Source organism: Chrysochloris asiatica, unplaced genomic scaffold, assembly GCF_000296735.1.
Source record: "Chrysochloris asiatica unplaced genomic scaffold, ChrAsi1.0 scaffold00042, whole genome shotgun sequence".
Classification (NCBI taxonomy): domain Eukaryota; kingdom Metazoa; phylum Chordata; class Mammalia; order Afrosoricida; family Chrysochloridae; genus Chrysochloris; species Chrysochloris asiatica.
In genome coordinates, this window is record NW_006408560.1 from 14102897 (window position 1) to 14129343 (window position 26447).

The following is a 26447-nucleotide window of genomic DNA, read 5'->3' on the forward strand; positions in this document are numbered from 1 at the left end:
AACATTTAAGTCTACTATGTTTGTAAGGAGGTTATCATTGCTGCATTTCAGTGTTCAACAGCGAATAGTTTTAAGGAGTGATTTATTTTGATGCTTTTCTTTGTATGTGGTTGGAACATTAGAGAAAACATCTTAATTCTAATCATTTCAGAGCAGTATCCTCTGTCAGTTTGTCATACTGTGGTGGCTTGTGCGTTGCTGTGATGTTGGAAATTATGTCACTGGTATTTTAAATACCAACAGGGTCACCTATGATAGATCGATTTCAGCAGTTTCCAGACTAAGACAGACTAGGAAGCAGGAGAGGTGGCCTATTTTGGAATGGTTAGCCATTGAAAACCTAATGAGTAGCAGCAGAACCTTGTCATATATACTGCTGGAAGGAATGCCTCAGGTTGTTGTTGATGTTGTTACGTGCCATCGAGTCGGTTCCGACCCACAGCGACTTTATGCACAGCAGAACGAAACACTGCCCAATCCTGGGCCAATCTCACTACTGTTGCCACGCTTCAGTCCATCGATGCTTCCACTTGGCCAATCTATCTCGTTGGGGATCTTACTCTTTTTCTCTGACCCTCCGTGTTTGATTTCTTGACTGCTTCTTCCATGAGTGTTGATTGTGGTCCCAAGTAAAATGAAGTCTTTGACAACTTCAATCATTTTTTCATTTATCATGATGTTATTGGGTCAGTAATGAGGATTTTTTGCTACCTTTACATTAAGGTGAAATCCATACTGAAAGCTGTAGTCTTTGATCTTCAACAGTATTTTAAGTCCTCTTCACTTTCAATATGTTGTATCATCAGCATATTGTAGACTGTTAATGAGTCTTCCTCCAATCCTGATGCCACGAACTTCTTCATATAACCGTTTCTCGGATTATCTGCTTATCATACAGATTGAATAAGTATGGTGTAAGAACACAATCCTGGCACACACCTTTCCTGACTTTAAAACATTCAACATCCCTTTGTTCTGTGTGAAGAATAGCCTCTTGGTCTATGTACAGGTTCCTCATAAGCACAATATAATGTTCTGGAACACCCACTCATTGCAATGTTACTCATAGTTTTTCATGATCCACACAGTCAACATTGCTGAAGGTAATTAAAAACAACTATAACAATACATAATCAGAAAACATGGAACCAGGGATATCGTTGATATCAGATGGTTGTTGGCTGAAAGCAGAGAATACCAGAGAGATGTTTGTGTTTTATTGTCTCTCTGGTATTCTCTGCTTTCAGCCAACAGCCATTTGACATCAGCGATATCCCTGGTTCCATGCTTTCTCCTGAATCTGGCTTGAATTTCTGGATGTTCTCTGATTATGAATTGTTACAGTTATTTTCTAATTACCTTCAACAAAATTTTACTTGTATATGATATTAATGATATTCATTAATTTCTGTAGTCTGTTGGCTTACCTCTCTTTGGAATGAGTACTGAATGGTTTAAAATCAGGAAATGTGTGTGTCAGGGTTGTATTCTCTCATCAGACTAAGGTGCGACTGAAGCAGGTCATGGTATTTTCAATAGCCTCATATGCATGTGAAAGTTGGACAATGAGTTGTGGTTGTTGTTAGGAACCATCGAATTGGTACCCACTCATATTCCACCATATGCACTGCCCGATCCTGGGCCAACCTCACTATTGTTGCCATACTTAAGTGTATCAATGCTGCTACTTGGCGAATCCATCTCGTTGGGGGTCGTCCTTTTTTTCTCTGACCCTCCACCTTACCAAACATGATATCCTTTCTCCATTGACTGGTCCCTCCTAACAATATGTCCAAAGTATGAGAGACAAGTTTGGCCATTCTGATCTCCAAGGAGCACTCTGGCTGCACTTCTTCCAACATGGATCTGTTAGTTCTTTTGGCAGCCCATGGCACTATCAATATTCTCCTCCAACACCATAACTCAAAAGCATCAATTCTTCTACGGTCTTCCTTATTTACTGTCCAGCTTTCACATGCTTCTGAGGTTATTGAAAATACCATGGCTTGGGTCAGGTGCACCCTAGTCTTCAAAGTGACATCTTTGCTCTTTAACACTTAAAAGGTCTTATGCAACAAATTTGCCAAATGCAATACATCATTTGACTTCTTGACTGCTGTGGCCTGTGTGTTGACAGTTGATCCAAGAAGAAGGAAATCCTTGACAACTTCAATCTTTTCTCCATTGATAAGGATGTTTATTGGTCCAGTGGTGAGCATTTTTGTTTTCTTTACATTGAGATGTAATCCATACCAAAGGCTGTGCTCTTTGATCTTCATCATTAAATGTTTTAAATTCTCTTCACTTTTAACAAGCAAGGTTGTTTCATCTCCATATCGCAGCTTGCTAATGAATCTTCTTGCAATCCTGATGCCACGTTTTTCTTCATAGAACCCAGCTTCTCGGATTATTTGCTCAGCATACACACTGGATAGGTATGATGAAAAGAATACAATCTTGTTGCACACTTTTCTTAATTTTAAACCATTCAGTGTTCCCATGTTCTGTTTGAACAACTGCCTCTTGGTCCATGTACAGATTCCTCATGAGCACAATTACGTGTTCCGGAATACTCATACTTCGCAACGTTGTCCATAGCTTGTCATGACCCACACAATTGAAAGCCTTTGCGTAGTCAATAAAGCATAGGTAAACATCTTTCTGATATTCTCTGCTTTCAGCTAAGATCCATTTGGACATCGCCAATGATATCTGTCGTTCCATGGCCTTTACTGAATCTGGCATTTACCTCCGGAAGCTCTCTGTCAATGTATGCTTGCAGCCATTTCTTTATTACCTTTAATAAAATTTTACTTGCATGGGATAGTAAAGGGATTGTCCGATGATTTCCGCATTCCATTGGGTTGGTCACTTACCTCTGGAATGGGCACAAATATGGACTCTTCCAATCAGTCGGCCAGATAGTTGTCTTCCAAATTTCTTTGCAGAAATGAGTTGAGTGCCTCCTGTGCTGCCTCACTTTCTTGAAAGATTTTAATTTTTATTCCATCAATTCCTGGTGTCTTGTTCTTTGCCAATTCCTTCAATGCACCTTGGACTTCCTCCTTCAGTATAATTGGCTCTTGATCATATGCTACCTCTTGAAACAGATGAACATTAACCATTTCCTTTTGGTACAGTGACTCTGTGTATTCCTTCCATCTTCTCTTGATGCTTTCTGCATCATTCAATTATTTGCACAAAGAATCCTTCAATAATGAAAGTTGATGCTTGAATATTTTCTTCAGTTCCCTCAGCTTGAGAAATGCTGAATGTGTTCTTCCTTTTTGGTTTTCTGACTCCAGATCTTTGCACATTTTGTTGTAATAATTGGCCTTATCTTCTCGAGCTGATCTTTGAAATTTTCTGTTCAGCTCTTGGACCTCCTCATTTCTTCCATTTGCTTTAGCATCTCTACGTTGGAGAGCAAGTTTCAGTGTCTCTTTTGATATTCATTTTGACCTTTTCCTTCTTTCTTGTCTTCTTAATGTCTTTTTGCTTTCTTCATGTCTGACGTTCTTGATGTCATCCCATAACTCTTCTGGTCTTCGGTCTTTAATGTATCAAATCTGTTCTTCAGATGATCTCTAAATTCAGGTGGGATATATTCAATGTCATATTTTGGCTCTCGTGAACTTGTTTTCATACTCTTCAGCTTCAGTTTGAAGCTATTCCACAGTCTGCCCCTGGCCTTGTTTGGACTGATGATATGGAGCTTTTCCAACATCTTTCCACCGATGTTGTCAATTTGATTTCTATGTATTCCATCTGGTGAGGTCCATGTGCATAGTTGTCTCTTATGCTGTCTAAAGAAGGTATTTGAAATGAACAAAGCATTGATTTTTTAGAATTCTATCATGCTATCTCCTGCACCATTTCTATCACCAAGGCCATATTTTCAAACTACTGATACTATCTCTTTGCTCCCAATTACCAGTAATGATCAATTCATCTTGATTGCATGTTTGGTCAATTTCAGATTGAAAAAGTTGGCAGAATTCTTCTATTTCTTCCTCACTGGCTTTAGTGGTTGGTGTGTAAATTTGAATAATAGTGGTATTAACTGGGCTTCCCTGTAGGTGCATGGATATTATCCTATCACAGACAACGTTGTACCTCATGACTGATCTGGATATGTTCTTTTTTACAATGAATGCAACACCATTCCTCTTCAATTTGTCATTCCCGGTATAGTAAACCATATGATTGTCAGATTCAAAATGGCAATACAAGTCCATTTTAGCTCACTAATGCCTAAGATATCAATGTTTATACGTTCTTATTTCATTTTTGACAGCTTCCAATTTTCCCAGATTCATACTTTGTACATTTCATGTTCCAATTTTCAATGGATGTTTATAGCTGTTTCTCTTCATTTTGAGTTGTGCCCCACCAGCAAATGAAGGTCCTGCAGGCTTTTCTCCATTCGTGTCATCATGGTCAACTATACTTTGAGGAGGCAGCTCTTCCCGTCACATTTTCAGTGCCTTTCAACCTGAGGGGCTCATTTTCTGGCACTATATCTCACAGTGCTTCCCTGCTATTCATAGGGTTTTCAGTGACTAAATATTCAGAAGTAGTTCGTCACTCCTTCTTTCTAGTTTGTCTTTGTCTGGAAACTCATCTGAAACCTGTCTATCATGGGTGACCCTGCTGGTATTTAAAATACCAGTAGCATACCTTTCAGAATCACAGCAACTCACAAGCCACCATAGTACGACAGATAAGTGGTGGGTTGTGGACCATGAATAAGGAAGACTTATTCATGAAGAATTGATGCATTTGAGTTATGGTGTTGTAGAATAATATTAAAAGTATAATGGATTTCCAGAAGAACAAAAAAATCTGTGTTGGAAGAAGAATGTTTCTTAGAAGCCAGAATGGTGAGACTTCTCTCATACTGTGGACATGTTATCAGGAGGGACCAGTCCCTAGAGAAGGACATCATACTTGGTAAAGTGCAGAGTCAGTGAAAAAGAGGAAGATCACCAAGGACATGGATTGGCACAGTGGCAACCACAATGGACTCTAGATTGTGAGGATGGTACAGGACCTCACAGTGTTTCATTCTGCTATGCATAAGGTCACTTTGAGTCGGAATCAACAAGTACTCTTTTATGCCTAATGTCTTTACTTAATGTTATTTTGTAATTTCACATATCAATAGTTTGTAACTATTCATTGCTATGTACAAGTGGTCTTTTAAAGGTTTGTGGAAAAATTTCATTATCTTTTAATTCCATTTTCCCACAAACATTTTGAAGCCCCCTTTTAATATTTCATAATATGAATATATCAAAATTCATATGGAGCTGTAGGATAAGCAGTAGATTGCAACCTGTAAGGTTGGTGGTTCAAACTGAGGCGTAGCTCTGATCAACAGAACTGACTCAGTGGCATGTAAGAACAACAATATCCTATTGATACACATTTAGGTGGTTTTAAGTTTTTAACTACTATAAACAAAATCTTCTATGAACATTCTAGTACATATCTTTTGAACAAAAATAGGAATGAGATTGTGGATCACTAGTATACTTAGTTTAAGTATTTACTGTCAAAGAAGAGTTCCAAATGACTATACAATTTATACTTCTACCAGAAATCTATGAGAGTTCATGTTGCTCTACACCCCTATCAATACTTGGTAGCATCAATTTTTAATTTTAGTTATTTCTTCTTTTCCTTTCCCTATAGCACTGGTTAGGACTTTCGGAACAATGTAGAAAATAAATGGTGATAATGGACATACTTATCTAAGTATGATGGTTGTTACTATTGTTAAGTCCCCTCAAGATGGTTCTGACTCATAGTGACCCAGTATAGGGTTTCTGAAGAGTGGCTGGTGAGTTTGAACTCCTGACCTTGTAATCCAGTGCTTATCTTACAGCACCACACCAGGACTCCAAATTATTTTAAAAAACTATTGTTGCCACTAAATTGTTTATAACTCATAGCGACCCTAGGGTTTCTGAGGAGCTGCTGGTGAGCTTGAACTGCTGAACCTTGCAGTCCAAATGGACTTTGTGGTGGAATGCTTATCCCACAGTGTCACACCAGGACTCCTTTTGTTTTAGGAATCTCCCCTTTATTCCTAGTTTACTGAGTTTTTTCTTTTCTTAAGTCATGATTATTAAATTTTATGAAATTTCTAGAGCTACTGAGATGATATGATTTGTCTTTATTTTGTGAATCGCAAATTATATTGATTATAGTGATTGATTGTTTAAATGCTAAATGAACCAAGCTTGCATTCCTGGTTTTGATGATTACCCTTTCTATGTATTAACTAGTTTGATTTATATTTAAGATTTTAATGTTAAAATGTTGTACTTAAGATTTTTATGTTTAAGTTGATGGGAGATATAAGCCTACAACTTTCCTTTTTTAAATGTTCTTGTTAGATTTTGACCAAGGTATGTGAGCCTTATAAATGAAGAATTTTATGAAATAGGTGATTTACTACAATCTCTTCTTTAAATATATGGAAGAGTAGCCAGTGAAGACATCTGGGCCTTAAAATATTTTTTGTAAGAAAGTTTCATAAAAAAAATTTCTTTGGTAAACATATTCAGATCTTCTATTTCTTTATGTGTTATTCAGATCAATGGTAGCTTTGGGGAAGAGGGATTACTAGGAAGAAGCAGGAGAGTACTTACTGTGATGATAAGAAATGTTCTATATTCTGATAGGGTTTGAGTTATGTGAAGATGTAAGTTTATAAAACTGATGGAAATGTACCCTTAAGATTTGTGCATTTTATTGCATATGAATTATATACTTCAATTAAAAAGAGCTTACAAAATACAAAGTTGTCACAGTATCTTTTTTTTTTTTTTTTTAAGTATTTATATTTAGAATTAGTCAGCTGGACTCAGTTTAGAGGTTATCCCAAATTTGCTGACAACAATCAAAGCATCAGAGTCAGGAGTCGATTGAGCACATGCTTTCTTTTCTTCATCAGGCCTGATCAAGGTGTTGACCTTGAATACATCAATGTCACAGAGGGGTTTGTTGACTTTGACATCCACAATGAACACAAGTGCCTTATTAACGTCAATCTTCTTCATGGCTAACTCAGTAGTCAGAGGGAACTTGATGATGGTATAGTGGTCTAGTTTGCTTCTCTTGTGGGGGGGTCTTCCTAAGATAGTTGAGATATCTTCAGAGCCTCAGTGTGTTGGGCCGCTGGAAGGTGGGTAATATGCATATCTTTTTTGTGTGGCTGTGGATGCCTTGCAGCACTGCTTTCTTGGTCTTTAACATCTTTGTTTTGGCTTCAATTTTGGGAGAGGCAGAGGCTCCCTTTTTCGCTTTTGGCTCCATCTTCGTAAAAAGTACCTGCTTATCTTTTTTGGATTTTTTGAAGTGTACTTTTTTCCTATTCAAATAGAACATAATGCATTTGAGAGAAATGTTTTATACTTATGTTTATTTCTTATTGTGACAAACCCAGCAAGCATGTAATAAGTTTGCATATACACTGGCTAAATGAACTAGTCCATGGAACACAATTGCCTAGCATACAATAAGCACTCAATTTATATTAGGCTATATAATGTATTGAAGTCCTGGTGTGGCACTGTGGGTTAATGTGCCAGACTGCAGAGCCATTTGAACTGCAAGGTTGGTGGTTCAAGCTCACCAGCTGCTCCTTGAAAACCCTATACAGGTTCGCTATGGGTCGGAATCAACTCGACAGCACGTAACAACAACAATATAATGTATTATATTATTATTATAATTATAGTTTTCTAGGAGTGTGGGAAGAAATAGCACTTTACTCTCTTTCAGGAAGGTCTAGTATCATTGCTTTGAAAAAACTCTTTGACACTGTAGAAAGATCACATTCTGGTGCCCTCAAAGCTTTCTGCTCTTCTGGATTCTTGACTTGACTTTTTCCTGGTTCCTTACCATTTCTGCATTTCACAATTGGGGTCACAGCTGTGATTGATGAATCGGGCTTCATTTCCCATACGGTAACTGTCGATCACCATTCCGCTATCCAGGTTCAGACAGTAGTGGTCACTGTGATTATGGTAGTGTTCAATCATCCTGTTCCTGAAAAGAAGATATATAATTGAAAGTCAATTAATGATTACGTTGAAAGTAAATTTCAATCTTCCAGTTTTCATTCTAATTTGTTACTCTCATCAGTTCATCTGAATATTACCATTTACCACAATACCTGAACTCTTGTTCGCTGACGACCTCCCCGAGGTATTCAATGATGAACTGCCCAGCTTTCAGGGGTTCTTTGGTTCTGATCCCCCAACCTTTTTCGTCAGCTCGAAATCGTTCCAGACACTGCACCCACTCATGCCTTTGTATCCTCTGGTTACAACACTGCTCACCACAGGGACAAGTGTTGGGGGAACATTCAGCAAAGATCATTCTAGAAAGAAAAGAAACAATTGTAAGTCAACTTACATTGCATATGCCTTAAAGCACTCAGTTTCTGTTTTATGGGAATTTCATGTTTCATTCTTGGAATAGTATTTCCACATTGGAAGTAACATTTCCATTATAGAAATAAAATTTCTAAGATACAGGATTGCCTGTACCTAAAATCTCTTGTGAATGAACAAGTGAAAATTTAGTTTTTTACTATTTATGTTGAATTAAAGTTTTTTATTTTTATTGTCATTGTTGAAAATGTACACAGAAAACTATACACCAATTCGACAATTTATATAGCCACAATTCATTGATATTGATTATATTCCTCAAGTTATACAATCATTCTTACCCTCCTTTTCTGAATGATTTCTTCTCCATTAATATAACTTTACAGCAGTTGAGTATCTTACTTCATTTTTTAAGTATCTAAAGTAGGAGTCATTAGTTTTAGTATATGGTTTATATACAAGTAAAACTATTTAGCATGATTGAACAAGGATGTATCAGAAAAAAAAGAAGTAAAAGGAAGTATCAGCTTATATTTATAACTTATAAATCCTATGAAAATGTAGATATGACAATTTTAATTTATAGTACTTTCAGAGTCATTATATGACTCATTCTTTACAATACCATCTTATTCTAAAGTGGCAAATAGCACAGTACCAGATCATATACAATGAACAGAAAGCAGATTAAATATTCATTGGATTACATGTGGAAATCAGTGTAAGTTGTGAAGAAGACACTGTCTTGGCTCTCTATTTCAACCAACTTCATTCTAGAGTTCTATGACTACTTTGTTGCATGAATACTGTTCACCACCCCTCCTAAAAAACTCCCTCTTCTTTTTTTGCTTTCTTGAACTTGTATGACACTAGGTTTCCTATCTCTCCACGTAAGGTACTGGCAGTTCAGTGGTAGAGTTCTAACTTTCTATGTGAGAAACCCAGGTGATATACCCAACCGGTACACCTTAAATGCAGCTATCACCTGTCTGTCCCTCAAGGTTTGCTTGCTATTACCATAATGAACAGACTTCAGTAGAACAACTAGAGTGAGATGGACTAGGAAGAAATGCCTGAAGATCAACCAATGAAAACCCTATGAGGAACACAATGGTCCAGTCTGCAACAGATCATGGGGATAGTGCAGAACTGGGCAGTTCTTTGCTCTGTTGTGCATGGAATCACTATGAGTCAGGGGTCACCTTGAAGACAATTAACAATAACAAAAATAAACCCTCCAATGATAATTCCTGTCTTTTTGTACAGAAATTCATATTTCCTCTCTGACTTCCATGGCATATTCTTTGCTTCTCTTTTCCTTGGGGGGCTTATTCATTCTCAAAATTTTAACTGTTAGCCTCTTATCATAATTTTTGTTAAGTGCCACTGAGTCAGTTCCGACTCACAGTGATCCTATGAAGGATTTATGGGGAGCGGCTGGTGACTTTGAACCAGCAAACTCGTAGTTCAAAACAATTTTGCAGTCCAGTGCATTAATCCACAGTGTCAGACAAGGCCAGCCTTTCCATAACACTCTACCTGTATTTTCATGGTATCTCATAATATGTACGATAAAATCCATGTGGATAAAATAACTAATTATAGAAAATAATACATAAAAAGCAACAATTATATAAAGAAGTCCTGGTGGAATAATAGGTTACGTGTAGGGCTGTTAACTGCAGGGTCAGTGGTTCGAACTCACCAGTCACTCTGAGAGAGAAAAGTGAGGCTTTCTGTTCCTGTAAAGAATTACAGCCTTGGGAAGCCCTATACAGGGTCATTATAAGCTGGAACTAACTTAACAGCACTTGAAACAACAATTATATAAAACACATTTTTGCATTTTATGTCTTGAAAAAACCTGGTAATCAATCAAAATAAGAATATCCATACTGCAAACTGAGTTCATGGGAAGTCTTTGCTTTTATGATATAAAAATTAATGTTTATCTTTAGCCAGATAAAGCTCTTTAGAAGTATAGAAACTGTTTTCTCCCGATAAACAAGAGGAAACTTCAAAAACTTTATAAATAAATTAAATAACCTTTCAATTCCCATTTCCCCCACTAACTTTCTTAGCCTTCTCGCAGAGATTTAACTAGAGAGTTATGTCCCTTACATGGTGAGATTTAAAGTTACATAAGTAGGCACTGGGAAATGTGCTAAGGTGATTGACTTTTATATAGATATGGAGGGAAGAACATTCCACTGAACGGGGAGGGGTTTTTACTTGAGAAAAATGAATGCTTTCCATTATGGATAATGCTAGGTCAGGAATGGATAAGCTTTGAGGACAGGAGAGAGGAAGAGGAGAGGATCTTCCTTACTTTTTGGAACAAAAATATGAGGAGTTAATATTCTTTGGGAGTGAAAAGTGAAGCATCCTTGAGATTCTCACTGGTGGACAAATGGAAGTGAACTGAATTCCAGCACAACAGAGCCTAGAAAGCAACTAATAGGGGGTCAGATAGGAAGCCTGAGGTTAAGCTGGGGCCTATGAACCCTGAGAGTAATCACTGCCTGTGGCATTATATGTCTCACTAAGAATTATTTCTATTTTCTCCTAAGCACTCAGTCTTGTTACATACTACATCTGCACTTTCTAATGCAGAGCTTAGGGAGTGGGTTCTATTTATGCTGTAATCAAATGGGCATAAGGATAAAAAGCTGCTAGAAACAAACTAAACGACTTTGCCAAGGTTAATGAATGCTCTGGAATAGCAAAAGATTTTTCATGGATGGTGCACAGAAACATGAATACACTAGGGAAGATTAATAGAATTTATAAAGAAAGTTGTGATTCCTAGACAATATCTGGAAGAGAAGAGTTCAAGGAGAAAGAGTGGCAGCTGAGGATTCCGTTGAGGTTTGACTTTTAAGAAAAATGGAACCTTATTTTGTATCTATCACAATCTAATAAAGAGGAACATAATTTATATACAAAGTACAAATAATGAAAATTTTTAAATTAAGCAAAATTAAAAACAACAACAAAAAAACCACAGCAGAGGTTAATGAACTCTTAAGAATAAAAAAAAAGTAAAAAAAATAAAAATAAAAATAAAGGAAATAACAAAGGAGCCCTTGGTAGTGCTGCTATAGGCTTAGCACTGGACTGTTAACTCTAAGGTTGGCAGTTCAAACCCACCAGCCACTCCATGGAAGAAAGATGAGGCATTTCGTTCCAGAAAAGATTTACAGCCTCGGAAACGCTACAGAGTGTTGTTTTGAGCAGGAGTTGACTTGATGGCAGTGGGTGGGGGTAGGGAAATTACAAGAGTCCCTGGGAGACACAAATAATTAAACACCTGATGTGGTGCTGTGGGTTAATGTGCCAGACTGCAAAGCCATTTGAACTGCAAGGGTGGTGGTTCAAGCTCACCAGCTGCTCCTCGGAAACCCTATACAGGGTCGCTATGAGTCAGTGTCGACTCAATGGCACTTAATAACAACAACTATTAATTGAAAGTCTCGCTAATGGTGAACAAATGCAGAGGGGCCTCCAAAGACAAGCCTGGCAATCTGTTTCTGAAAGGTCACAGCCTTGAAAACTCTATTGTTGACACTGTGAGCAAGTGTAAATTGCTACAATTTGATGAACTGGACCTTTGCTTATGGACGCAGTTGCTTAAAATTTGAACTGGAATAGAAGGATTCTTCATATCGAAGAACAAGCTTTTTTCCTCAGTGCACTAGGTTGATAGGGATGGGGTATAAGAAATGGGGGGCGATAAAGGGATGAAGTGGCTAGCTTGCAAGCTTTCATGTGTGTGCCTAGTTTCAGACTGAGGGGGGTAAGGTGGAATTGCCACTGAATAGTTTTCCGTTTTCCTCTTCTCCAGATGGATTTGGTGAAAGGGGATGATGTTGAAAGGATTTTATGATTCAACTGTGAGTAACTGTTAACTGTTTCTAAGTGCCTTGAAGTCAGTGTTGACACACAGCAACCCTGTAGAGGCTCCCCATGGAGTGGCTGATGGGTCTGAACCACTGACCTAGTGGTTAGCAGTACAGTGGTTATCCTGCAGGGCAAAATCAGGACTCCAAGGAGAAGTGATAGGTAAAAATACAAGTTAGAATCAAAAACTAAACAGTCTAAAATTTATAGTAAAAATAGTCTTTGTAATTTTCACCATCTCTATATTTTCCTTGGAAACCGTATACAGGGTCGTTATGAGTCAGAATCAACTCTATGGTACTTAACAACAACAATAACATTTTAAATAATGGTGATTTAAAATCAGAAAGAGGATTGTTGTTGTTAAATGCCACCTAATCAGTTCCAACTCAACCTGCATATATTTTTAATTTAAACAAAAGCAACATAATGTGAAAAATAAATGTGATACCCATAGCTAACAAAATGATATAACCAATATAATTAGGTAATATTAATAGGCAAATTTCAAAAACTTTTTTTTTTTCCAAATTTCAATTTTTGAATAATCAAAAAACTAAGCACCACAACTTATCTGTAAGTTGTTATACTGTGGTGGCTTATGTATTGTTGTGATGCTGGAAGTTATGCCACTGATATTTTAAATTCAGGCAAGGTCACCCATGGTGGAAAGGTTTCAGCAGAGCTTCTAGACTAAGACATACTAGAGGAAGGAGGAAGGGTGGACAACTTCAGAATGGTTACCAACTGAAAATCTTATGAATATAGTGAAGGAACATTGTCTGATATGTAGTGCCAGAAGATGAGCCTCTCAGGTTGGAAGGCACTCAAATTATGACAGCTGCCTCGTCAATGTAGAGTTGACCTTAACGATGTGAATGGAGTAAAGCTTTTAGGAACCTCATTTTCTGATGGGGCACAAAACAAAATAAGAAGAAACAGCTGTAAACATCCATTAATAATTAGAACCTGGAAGGTATTAACTATGAATCTAGGAAAACTGGAATCATCAAAAATAAAAATGAACACATAAAAATCACTAGGCATTTGTGAGCTGAAACAGATTAGTATCAACCATTTAAAATTAGATAATCATATAGTTAACTATGCAGGGAATGACAAACTGAAGAGGAATGGTGCTACTATAATCGTCAAAAGAACATTTCACAATCCGTTTTGAAGTAAAATATTATCTGTGATAGGAAAATATTCATACACCTAAAAGGAAGACCAGTTAATACCTTCATTAATTCAAACTTACCCAATGACCATTAAAACCAGTGATGATGAACTGAAGAATTCTATCAACTTCTTCAGTCTGAAACTGATCAAACTTAAATCAAGATGCAATGATCACAGTGACATCAAGCAAGGTGGTAGAATGGGCAGACACACAACAAAGATGCAAAAGACTAAATGAAACAAAGATGAAAAGCCTGGAACCCTAAACTTCAGAGGAAAGGTTAGAGAAGTGAAATGAATGTTTGCTGGAATGAGACACTGAGCAGGATAAAAGGCGAGAGATACGAATGACAGGTCAACAGCTGGCCAGATGCAGCAAGACCATCTTAGGCTTTTTGGAGTTTTGGCCTGATAGAACAGATTTACATAAGAGACTGAAAAGGTGAGATTCCTTCTATTTACACATGCTCCTGAGGTAACCAATGTCCAGCTTCAACCCTCCATGCCTCATCTACCCCCAAGTGAAGACCCAGCTCTCTGGGAGTTCAAAGTTAGGAAAACTCTGTTGTTACATGCTGTCCTCCCAAACCCACTTCATGATCTCCTTAGCTGACAGAAGCCCCCTAAGTTTTCACCTTTCAGGGTCTAAATGAAAGCCTGAATTAGTGAGTTGGAAAATAATCTCTCAATATTAGTATGCTAAATGTACAATAAGAAAATGGAATGAAAAAAATTTGAGGAAAACCTAAGAGTTATGTGGGACACAATGAAGAGAAATAAGTTAATGGTGACCAGAATTCCAAAACAGGAAGAGACAATAAAAAGGATCATGACACACGAGAAAATAAGCATACAAGTCAATTACAAACCAAAAAGAGGTTATAATGAAGATAAAGAACCTACAAATGGCAAAAAAAAGTCAAGTAATTTCAAGATAAAACTTAAAAATATATATATATATATATATATATTTTATCGTGAATTGAGTGAAACTTTACAAAACAGATCATCAGTCCCACATTCAACATATTATATGCTTCATGTCATTACAATGATTGCAATCCACTTCAGATACTCTCATCAGTTAACAGTATTTACCTCTATTCAGTTAATTTTTTTTCCTTCTCTGCTAACTGCTCAGTAACCATCATAGAATGGATAAAACAGACTTTTAAATGGAGTAAAAATTTAATAAATTATAGGGTAATCTTCAAGAAAATTAATATGCTTCCACATCAAAATAAAAGACAGGAAAATAAAAATTTAACCACATTAACACAACAGAAATGAAAGTGATAAGAAAACCCATAAACAAAATTAACTCAGTGCAAAAAATTATGTGTAGCAAAGAAACAAGCAGCATCAAAAAACACACACCATAGATCCTATCAAACTGGAGATGAGAAAGAAAAGAGGAAGGGCTGGTTGGCCCAATGCATGTTGAGACCTGGGGACTCCTGAGCCCATGGACAAGAACATAGCCACGGAGGGCTAGCGCTGAGAGTGAAGCATCCAGCTGGTATGAAGTGAGGAGAGATGCACAAGAATGCCCAAATTGCAGATAGTACCTATTTGGCCTAACTTCAATAGCTTGATGATCACAACTGGACTAGAGGAAGACAAAAAAAATTTTTGATAAAGGAAACAAGTGTAAATTGCTACAATTTGATGAACCTGACCTATACTTATAGATGTAGTAGCTCAAAAGACCAATTAAGAGGGAAGGAGTCTTCACATCAAGGATCAAGCCTACCCCGCTGTTATGCAGGATTGATAGGGATGGGCAATTTAGACACTTAAGACACTGGCTACCTAAATAAGGGGGCGATAAAGGCACAAGCTCTGGTAGTATAGTGGTTATGAATCAGGCTGCTAATCTCATGGTCAGCAGTTCGAAACTACCAGTTGTTCCATGGGAGAAAGATGAGGCTTTCTGTTCCCGTAAAGATTTATAGCCTCAGAAACCCTGCACAGGGTCACTCTGAGTTGGAACCAACTCCACAGCACATAGCAACAACAAGCAACAAAAGGCATGAAGTGACTGGCTTACAAGTTTTCAAGAGGGAATTTAGTTTCAGAGTATAAGGGGAAAGGTAGAATCTCCACTGAATAGTTTTCATCCTGTCTAGACAGATCTGGTGAAAGGAGATGGGGATAAGATTCTTATCATAACTAATTGCATATAGTTATCATAACTAATTGTAATTGTCACACTGTAAAAGTAGAAGCTTTATAAGATAAAGGGGGGAGTAGTTAATCTTACAGTCCAGAAACAAAGGACTCTAGGACCATCAAGGGAGAAGAGCATGAGTAGAATGTGGGACCCTATCCAGAGAAGCAGCAACACAAGAGATGGAGGCAGAGACGATGACATGGAGAGAGAGAGAACAGATGAGGACTCTAGACTCATGGAAAGAGAAAGGCTGTGTGTTGGCAGTCAGGAGGCAGGCATACAGAATGTGCTCCTGGGTTGTTTAAATGATTATATACTCCTGAGTGCTTTTGTGTACATCCAAAAACCCCAAAATAAAACAAAGAAAACCAGTGAGAATAGAAGCAAATACTGTTGAATGATGATGCGTGGAGGAGATTATAATCATTGCAATGAAATAAAAGAGGATAGGATGAGTATAAAACTGATGTTCTTCCATGTAAACTATCACTCAATTCACAATAAAAACTTAAAAAAAAAAAAAAAAAAAAAAAAAAAAAACCACACACACAGAGTAAAATGATGGCAATCAGTTAATACCTATTGATAATTATACTGGAATGTAAAAGGCTTAAATGGACTAGTCAGGATACCAGTAGCAAATGGATAAGAAAAAAAAATCCTTCAATATGGCATCTACAAGAAACATATAAAAAAGATGGTGGCAGTTTAAGTGTCCATCAACAAAAGAATGGTTAAAAAAACTTCGGTACATATACACAATGGAATACTACACAATACTGAAGAATAATGATGGATCTGCAAAATACCTTACAACATGGATGAATCTGGAGGATATTATGTTGAGTGAAACTAGTCAATCAGAAGAGCTAAAATATTATATGAGACCACTGTTGTTAAAAAGAACATTTATAAGATGTTTACCAGGGATGGGGGAGGGAAAATTATCCAAAGGCTACAGGGTAGACACATGTTAACATGGGCAATGGACAGGCAATATATGACAAAAGGGATGTTAGCAGAAAAAAGATGTAGGTAATGGGAGACACAAGTTAAGAATGCAATAGTTGTAGTGAACAGGGGTAAATACTGTTAATTTATGTTACTTGGAGGGGACTGCAATCAGTGTAATGAATCAAGATACATGATTTGTTGAATGTACAACTGATGAAATCCTCTGTATACTTTAATTCAATTTGTAATAATAATAATAAAAGATATGCTCATCATTACTGGTAATTGGTATGCAAAAGTTAGAAGCAAAGAGGAAGGATCAGTAGTTGTAAAATATGGTCTTGGTGACAGAAAATGATGAGATGAAGGACATCCCATGATAGAATTTTGTAAGGCCAATAACTTATTCATTATAAATATCTTTTTTTCCAATAAAACAAAAGGCAACTATATATTCTGGAACGAGCTTTGGTAGCATAGTGATTACGAGTCAGGCTGCTAATCTCAAGGTCAGCAGTTCAAAACTACCAGCAGTTCCTCAGGAGAAAGGTGAGGCTTTCTGTTCCCAAAAAGATTTATAGCTTCAGAAACCCAATACAGGGTTGCCATTGGAATCGACTCCATGGCACATACCACCACCACCATACATTCTGAGTATCAGAAGAACAAATAAATCTGTGTTAGAAAAAATACATCCAGGACAGCAAGACTTCATCCTTCAGACTTAAGGTGTTTTATCATGGAGACCAGTCCCTAGAGGATGATATCACACTTGGTAAAATGGAATTTCAATAAAAAAGAGGAAGACTCCCAAAGAGATGGATTGGCACAGTGGTAGCAGCAATGGGATGAAGCATAAAAATAATTTTGAGGCTAGCACAGGACCATGATGTGTTTTGTTCTGTTGTGTCTATATAAGTCCCTATAAATTGGAACTGACTCAAGGGCACCTAACAACATCAACACACATACAGACCTAACCAGATGGAAAATACAATAACCAAACAGACTAAATTTGTGGGAAGAGAAGATGGAGAAGCTCAATGTAATCAACCCCGAAAAAGCCAGGAGCAGACTGTGGAACCACTGCTCATATGCAAGTTAAGATTCAGACTGAAGCTGAATACATAAAAACAAGTTCTCAAGAGCCAAGATATATTCTTGAATATATCCCACTTGGATTTAGAGACCATATTAGGAACAGATTTGATGTACTAGATACTAATGACTGAAGATCAGAAAAGTTTTGAGGTGACATGGAGAACATCATCCATGAAAAAAGGAAAGCCTCATTAAAAAGATAGAACAGAAAGAAAAGACCAAATCTCAGAAGGGATTCTGAAACTTGTTCTTCAATGAAGAGAAACTAAAGCAACTGGAAGAAATGAAGTAAAAGAGATAAACAGAAATTTTCAAAGGACAAATCAAGAACACAAAGTATTATAATGAAATGTGCAAACACCTGAAGTAAGAAAACTAAAAGAAAAGAACACTCTCAGCATTTCTCAAGCTGAAAGGGCAGACAAAAAATTTCAAGTCTCAGGTTACAATACTGAAGGATTCTCTAGGCAAAATACTGAATGATACAAGAACCATTGAAAGAAGACTGTGTGGGCATGGCTGAGGAAAGCTGGTCCTGACTGGAAACAATTGTGCCCTGCTTATTACTGACTAACTTCCCTAATAAATACTATATCTATGGAATTAAAAAAAAAAAAAAAAAAAAAAGATTGTGGAGCAAACAGAGAAAAAGCCATTGATTTTCCTTTTTTGCTGTGTAGACGGTTTGTTTGTTTGCTGGTTTTCCTTCTTCTTTCATCGCATGACAGGACATAATAACTGAAGTCATACAGTCAAGCCATAGCCATGCTCTTCACAACTTCACCAACTGGGCAAGAGTAAATACCAGCTGCTGTACACCAGAGCAACAACTACAACCAACATCTGCTAAATCCACTCTGAATTCAGCTGTAAAAACAGTGAACAGAGGAAGAGAAGCTCATCTCCTGGTCATAGCCACTAGGAGGCTACTGGTTAGTATCTAAGATTATACCAACATACATTTGTCAACTTAATACAAACACAACACCACCACAATGCCTAGAAAGCAGAAGAAAATTTCTGTTCACATGAAGAAACAAGGCAAAGTAGCTCAAACAAACATTCAAAAGGCAGAGCTAAAGATGCTTTGGAGAAAGAAAAGGAACTAGAACTACCTGAAAAATAATTCAGGAGAATGATATTGAGATACAACCAAACGTTTCACAGGAAAGTCAAGAAAAATAAGGAAGAATTCAGAAAAGTGGTACAGCATTGGCTACAATACAAAACCTACAGACAGAAATCCAGATGATCAATACAAAGATATCAGAAATGGACAATATACTGAAAGGGCAAAGGAATAGAACTGAATCAATGGAAGTCAGAATTAGTGAGTATAAAGATAATTCTCTCAAAGAAAGAGAGAAGGAATACAAAGAGTCACTGAACCAAAAAGAACTGGTCAATGTTCAATAATTTCAAGAAACAATAGAATTAAAGAAAGAAGTACAATCTACACTAAAGACACTGGTGAAAGATAAGCCTCTAGGAATTGATGGAATACAAACTGAACTATTTCAACACACTGATGCAGCACTAGAGGGTCTCACTCATCTTTTCTAAGTGTGGAAAAGATCAATATCTGTGACCATTCCAAAGAAAGGAGAAACACCAAAACAATGCAAAAATCATCAAACAATATCATTAATATCGCATGCTAATAAAATTTTGATGAATATAATTAAAAAATGGTTGCAGCAGTACAATGAAAAGGAGCTGCAAGAAATCCAAGTAGGACTGAAAAGACAACATGGAACTTGGACTATCACTGCTGATAGCAGATGAATTTTGGCTGAAAACAGAAAACAGAGAGATGCTTACTTGTACATCATTGACTAAGCAAAGGTATTTGACTGTGTGGATCCTAACAAGCTGTGGGTAGCAATGCCAAGAATGGGTATTCCAGAACACTTACTTATGCTCTTAAAGAGTCTGTACGTAGAAGACTAAGAGGCAGTTCATATTTTCTTTTGCCTTGCTGCTTGTTTTTCTTTTTCCTTTCCTCCTTTATAATTACTATTATTTGTTGTTGTTATTAGCTGTTGTTTCCCCCGCTCCTCTTGGGTGTATGTCTTCTTTTCTTGCCTCACTTGATGGGGGACCAGAAACAGTGCCCATTCAGCCAAGCAACAACTGTACTCTCTGTAGGCTCACCAACAGAATTAGAGCCAATACCAGCTCCTGTACTACAAAAACAATGATAGATAGTAGCCAATACCAGTGAAACCTACTCTATAGTGAGCCCTATGAATGGTGAGTGAAGAATTGCATATACACTTCCATTTTCTAATCACAACCACTAGGGGGAAGCTGGCAAGTGCCTATGAATACACCAGCATACAACCATCAAATAAATATAAATACAACACCACCACAATGCCTCAGAGAGAACATACAATTTCAGTTCACATGAAGTAACAGGACAGTGGCTCAAATAAGTGACCAAGATGCAGAACCAGAAAATGTTTTTGAGGAAGAAAAGGCATTGGAACTACCTGAAAAGACCTCAAAAAAATGATATTTAGGTACTGTCAGTGGATTGAAGAAAGCAAGGAGAAAACAAAAGATTTTGTAAGAATCAGAAAAATACTACAGAAACAAACAGACAAAATAGGTGTTAAGATTAGAGACAAAAAAAACCCTGCAAATAGTAATTGACAAGATGAATATCAATATTTTAAAAATGGATAATACATTTAGAGGGCAAAGGAGTAGATCTGAAAAACGAGTGAGACAGAAAATAAATCTCTCAATACTAGTATGCTAAGAGAACAATTAGAAAACCAAAAAGAAAAAGAAATCCAAAGAAAGCCTAATTTTAGGTGGGACACTATCAAGAGGAATAACATACAGGTGACTGGAATTCCAGAACTGGAATAGACAATAGAAAACACAGACAAAATTGTTAAAGAGTTAATGGAAGAAAACTTTCCTAGCATCATGAAAGTTGAGAAGATAAGCATATGAGAAACGGAATGAACCCCAAACAGGATAGATCCCAAAAGAAAATCCCAAAAGATATATCATAATCAAACATTCCAAATCCAAAGACAAGGAAAGAATCCTGAAAGCAGCTAACAGCAGAGATGGTGGAAGGGGCAGTGATATTGAGAGACAGATTAGCCGAGGGCTCTAGGTTCAGGGACTGAGTAAAGCTGTGTATCTGAAAGCAGGAAGCTGGCTTGCAGAAGATGACCTTTGGACATTTAAATGAAAACACATTTTTTTGTTTAGTTTTGTATGGACACATCATATATTTTTGCGTGTTCATTTGTGAAATACAAGATAAAAATGGGGAACAACAGGGAGGAAGTAGGATAACTTGTTGCATGGAAGGGATTGTAATCATTGAGACAAAACAATGTTGAAAGTAAAGTTGATGATCTTGTCTGTAAACCTTCACTCAAGTAACAAACACACAAAATGGCACTGGGATGACAAGTACAAAACTGAAAGAAAAAAAATAGCCAAACAAGATTCATATAACCAGCATAGCTGTTCCTCAAATACAACAGTGGAATTAAGCCATTTTCAGAAAAACAGCAATTAAAGAAATTCATAATAATTAGATCAACTTTACACAAAATACTGAAGGGTGTTCTTTGGACTAAGAACCAACAACAGATAACAACCTCTGATTCACATACATTACAACACCTGCAAGAGCTCAATTCAAATATTGAAGTATTTAAAGTAAAACAAACCTACAAGACTAAAAACAGGGAAACAGAGATAGCAATTTATTTATTATTATTTTGAAATATCAATTTGTAATGAAGTCAAATACAAAGAAAAAGACGGAATAGTATACAGAACTTCCAAATGACAAAGAAATAAAATAGGTTTCAAGATAACACGACTATTTTAAAAGGTGGCAGAAATTACAAATTTACATGGTAACCTCAAAGAAAATTAATATACTTTAATATCAAAATAAAAACAGAAAATCAGAAAGGATTAGTAAACATTATCACAACAAAAATGAAAAGAAAACCCACAGACAAAATGAACTCAGTGTAGAAAATTATGTGGAACACAGAAACAAGAAGCATCATAAAAAAACACGCAGTCAAATGATAGGTAACCCACAGTGATGGGAGATTTTAATACACCATTTACCATGAGGGATAAAACAACTAGAGAAAAATTCAATGAAGACATGGAAGAACTAAACAACAAGATTAATCAACTATACCTTATAGACATATACAGAGCACAAAACACAACAGCAAAATATAAATGATTTTCTAATGCACATGGAACATTCTCCAGAATAGACCATATTTTAGGTCACAAAGCAAACCTCAATAGATTTTAAAACATCAAAATACTACAAAGCATCTTCTCAGATCACAATGCTATAAAACTAGAAATCTACAAAAGAAAGATCAAAGAAAAAAAATCAAAGACATGGAAATTGAACAACATGCTGCTTAGAAGCTACTGGGTAATGCTGTTGTTGTTGTTAAGTACTGTTAAGTAAGTTCCAACTCACAGCGACCCTGTATAGGGTTTCCAAGGAGTGGCTGGCGAGTGTGAACAGCCAACCTTGCTGTTCAAACCAACTTGCAATATTGAAGGATTTTCTGAGCAAAATATTAAATGATGCAGAAAGCATTAAAAGAAGATGGAAGGAATACAGAGTCACTGTACCAAAAAGAAATGGTCGATATTCAACCATTTCAAGATGGAGCATATGATCAAGAGTCAATAATACTGAAAGAAGAAGTTCAAGCTGCACTGAAGACACTGGCAAAGAACAAGGCACTGGGAAGTGATGGAATACAAATTGACATCTTTCAACATACTGATGCAGCAGTGGAGGGCACTCACTCATCTATACCAAGAAATTTGGATGACAACTACCTGGCCAACTGACTGGAAGACATCCATATTTGTGCCCATTCCAAATAGAGGTGACCCAACGATAAGTGGAAATCATCGGGCAATATCAGTAATATTGCATGCAAGTAAATTTTTGCTAAATAATACAAAATCAGTTGCAACCATACACTGGCAGAATTTCCGGAGTTTCAAGCCAGATTCAGAAGAGGATGTGGAACAAGGGGTTTTCATTGCTGATGTCAGATAAGATCTTGGTTAAAAGCACAGAAGAGACGAAAGATGTTTACCTTTGCTTTATTGACAATGTACAGGCTTTAGATTGTGTGGATCATTACAAGCCATGGACAACATTGTGGAGAATGAGTATTCAGGAACACTTAACTGTGCTCATGAGGAACCTGTACAAACACCAAGAGGCAGTTACTCGAACAGAACAAGGGGACAGAAAATGGTTTAAAATTAAGTAAGGTATGTGCCAGGGTTGTATTCTTTCACCATACTTACTCAATTAGTATGCTTAGCAAATAATCTGCGAGGCTGGATTATATGAAGAAGATCGTGGCATCAGGATTACAGGAAGACTCATAAATAACCTGCGATATGCACATGATACAACCTTCCTTGCCAAAAGAGAAAAGGACTTAAAATACTGATGAAAATCAAAGAGCACAGCCTTTGGTATGGGTTGCACCTCAGTGTAAAGAAAACAAAATTCCTCACCACTGTACCAATAAGCAGCATACATATAAATGGAGAAAACACTGAAGTTGTCAAAGAATTCATTTTGCTCAGACCAACCATCCACACTCATGGAAGCAGCAGTCATGAAATCAAACGATGAACTACATTAGGCAAATCTTCACAAGACCTTTTTCAAGTGTTCAAGAGCAAAGATGTCAGTTTGAGGATTAAGATGAGCCTGACCCAAGCCTTGGTATTTTCAGTAACCTTTTATGTATGTGAAAGTTGGAGTGTGAATAAAGAAGACCACAGAAGAACTGATGCATTTTAGTTCTGGTGTTGGAGGAGAATATTAAAAGTACCATGGGCTGCCAAAAGAACAAATCTGTATTGGGAGAAGCACAGCCAAAATGCTTCTTGGAAGCCAAGAGGGCCAGATTTTGTCTCTCATACTTTGGACATATTATCAGGAGAGACCAGTCCCTGGAGAAGGATAACATGTTTGATAAACTGGGTGAGAGGAAAAGAGGAAGACCCCCCAATGAGATGGACTGGTACAGTGGCAGCAGCAACGAACTTAAATGTACCAATGTTTGTATGGCTGGTACAGGACTTGGCAGTGTTGTTCTATTGTGTATAGGCTTGTTATGAGTTGGTATACGGTTTCGGAAGAGTGACTGATGAGCTTGAATCGCCAACCTTGAGATTCAAACCGACCTTGCAGTCTAGTGCATTAACCCAATACATATTATTTGCAGTAGCAAAAATATGGAGACAGCCTAAATGCTTATCAGCAGAGGAATAGTAAAACAACTTTGGTACAGATACACAAAGGAATATTGAACACTAATAATGAATCTGCAAAACACCACATAATGTGGAAGAATTTGGAGGACATTATGCTAAGTGATATTGTTGTTGCTAAGTACCGTGGAGTCGGTTTCGATTCATAGTGAGGCTGCAAATCTCTACGGGAGCAGAAAGCCTCATCTTTCTCCCATGGAACAGCTGGTACTTTCGAAATGCCTACTTTGAGGTTAGCAGCCTGATTCATAACCACAATGCTACCAGAGCTCCATAAGTGTTATTAGTAGGTTGTAAAATGACAGATATTGTATGAGACCACTACTGTATAAAGTTAAAAAAAAAGGTTTTCAGGTATAATAAACATTCTATAATGGTTACCAACAGTTGAAGGGAAAGGATAATTATTCACTGGATATATTGTGTAGACACATGCCAGCTTGAATGAAAGGGAAGGCAGTTAAAAACAAAAAGGAAAAAAAAGGAGGGGGGAAGATAATTTCTTTCTTTTTTTTTGTATGCTTTTTTCGTTCCTCATGTACTTGAAGGTAAACAATGTACATTTATTTTCTTGTTAAGACCAACCATTGGGAACTTTCTTGAAAAAGAAAAGGGATGGGGGAAGGAGAGAGAGAGAAAAAAAGGTTTGGTAATGGATACCTTTTGATGATTACAGTGAATATAAATAGATTAAATTCACTAGTCAAGAGACAAGAGAATAGCAGAATGAGTAAGAAAACAGGATTCTTCAATACACTGTCTGCAAGAGTTGCATCTTAAACATAAGAAAAAAATAGACTAAAAATCAAACAATAGAAAAAAGTATATCATGTTAACAGGCATCAAGAATGAGCAGGAGTGGTAATATTAATTTCTGATAAAATAAACTTTAAGGCAGAAACCAGTGGAACTGTTGGTAGTTTCGAACTGCTCACCTTGAGGTTAGCAGCCCTACTTGTAACCACTATGCTACCAAAACCTTTCAGACACAGTAAAAACAGTGCTAAGAGGGCAATTTATAGTAATAAACACCCACACATACAAAAAGAAGAAACAAAATCAACACTTTAATTCAACATGTCCAACAATTAGAAGAAAAGAAGCAAAGTTAGTCCAATGCCACCAGAGGAAATTTTAAAAATTACAGCAGAAATAAAACAGAAAAAAATAAAAATAAAAAGAACCAACAAAAACAAGAAACTGGATTTCTGAAAGGATTAATATAATGGACAAATCACTGGCAAATCTAATAAAATTGACAAGGAAAAGATGCAAATAACATGAATAAGAAATTGTGTGGGTGACATCATAATATAATGAAACTAAAAAGGATAATAATAGAATACAATGAGCAACTGTACTCCAAGAAATTTGAAAATCTAGATGAAATGGATAAATTTCTAGAAACAAACGACCTACCTAAATGAACACAGACAGAAGTAGGAAACTTGAATAGGCCTATAATAAAAGAAGAGATTGATCAGGTTATTAAAAACTCACCACTCGTCTGTCAGTTTGTCATACTGTGGTGGCTTGTGAGTTGCTGTGATTGTGAAAGCTATGCCACCGGTATTTTAAATACCTGCAGGGTCAACCATGGTGGACACATTTCAGATGAGTTTCCAGATGAACACAGATTAGGAAGAAGGAGTGAAGAACCACTGCCGAATATTTAGTCACTGAAAACCTTATGAATAGCAGAGAAACACTGTCAGATACAGTGCCAGAAAATGAGCCCCTCAGGTTGGAAGGCACTCAAAATACGACTGGGGAAGAGCTGCCTCCTCAGAGTAGAGTTGACTGTGATAACGTGAATGGAGTAAAGCCTGTGGGGGACCTTTATTTTGCTGATGGGTACAATGTAAAATGAAGAGAAACATCCATTGAAAATCAGAACATGGAATGTACCAAGTACGAATCTGGGAAAATTGGAAGTTGTCGAACATGAAATACAACACATAAACATCAATATCTTACACATTAGTGAACTGAAATGGACTGGTATTGGCCATTTTGAATCTGATGACCACATGGTTTACTATGCTAGAAATGACAAACTGAAGAGGAATGGTGTTGCATTCATTGTCAAAAAAGAACATATCCAGATCAGTCTTGAGGAACAACGCTGTCTGTGATAGGATAATATCCATGTGCCTACATGGAAGCCCAGTTAATACCACTATTATTCAAATTTATGCACCAACCACTAAAGAAATAGAAGAATTCTACGATCTTCTTTAATCTGAAATTGATCAAACATGCGATGAAGATGTACTGATCATTACTGGTGATTGGAATGCAAAGGTTGGGAGCAAAGAGGAAGGATCAGTAGTTGGAAAATACGGCCTTAGTGATAGAAATGATGCTGGAGATCGCATGATAGAATTCTGCAAAACCAA

At 36.8% G+C, this 26447-nt stretch overlaps 1 protein-coding gene across 1 annotated transcript in view; it reads right to left on the bottom strand.

The window, feature by feature from the left end:
- Window positions 1–26447, bottom strand: part of ASH1L (ash1 (absent, small, or homeotic)-like (Drosophila)) — a 329236-nt gene that overhangs the window by 43145 nt on the left and 259644 nt on the right. The window contains exons 12-13 of the mRNA XM_006861559.1: window positions 8189–8395; window positions 7915–8061 (exon numbers count right to left, since the gene is read on the bottom strand). Of these exons, the coding sequence (XP_006861621.1) occupies window positions 7915–8061; window positions 8189–8395 (354 nt within the window). The remainder of the gene's footprint in view (window positions 1–7914; window positions 8062–8188; window positions 8396–26447) is intronic.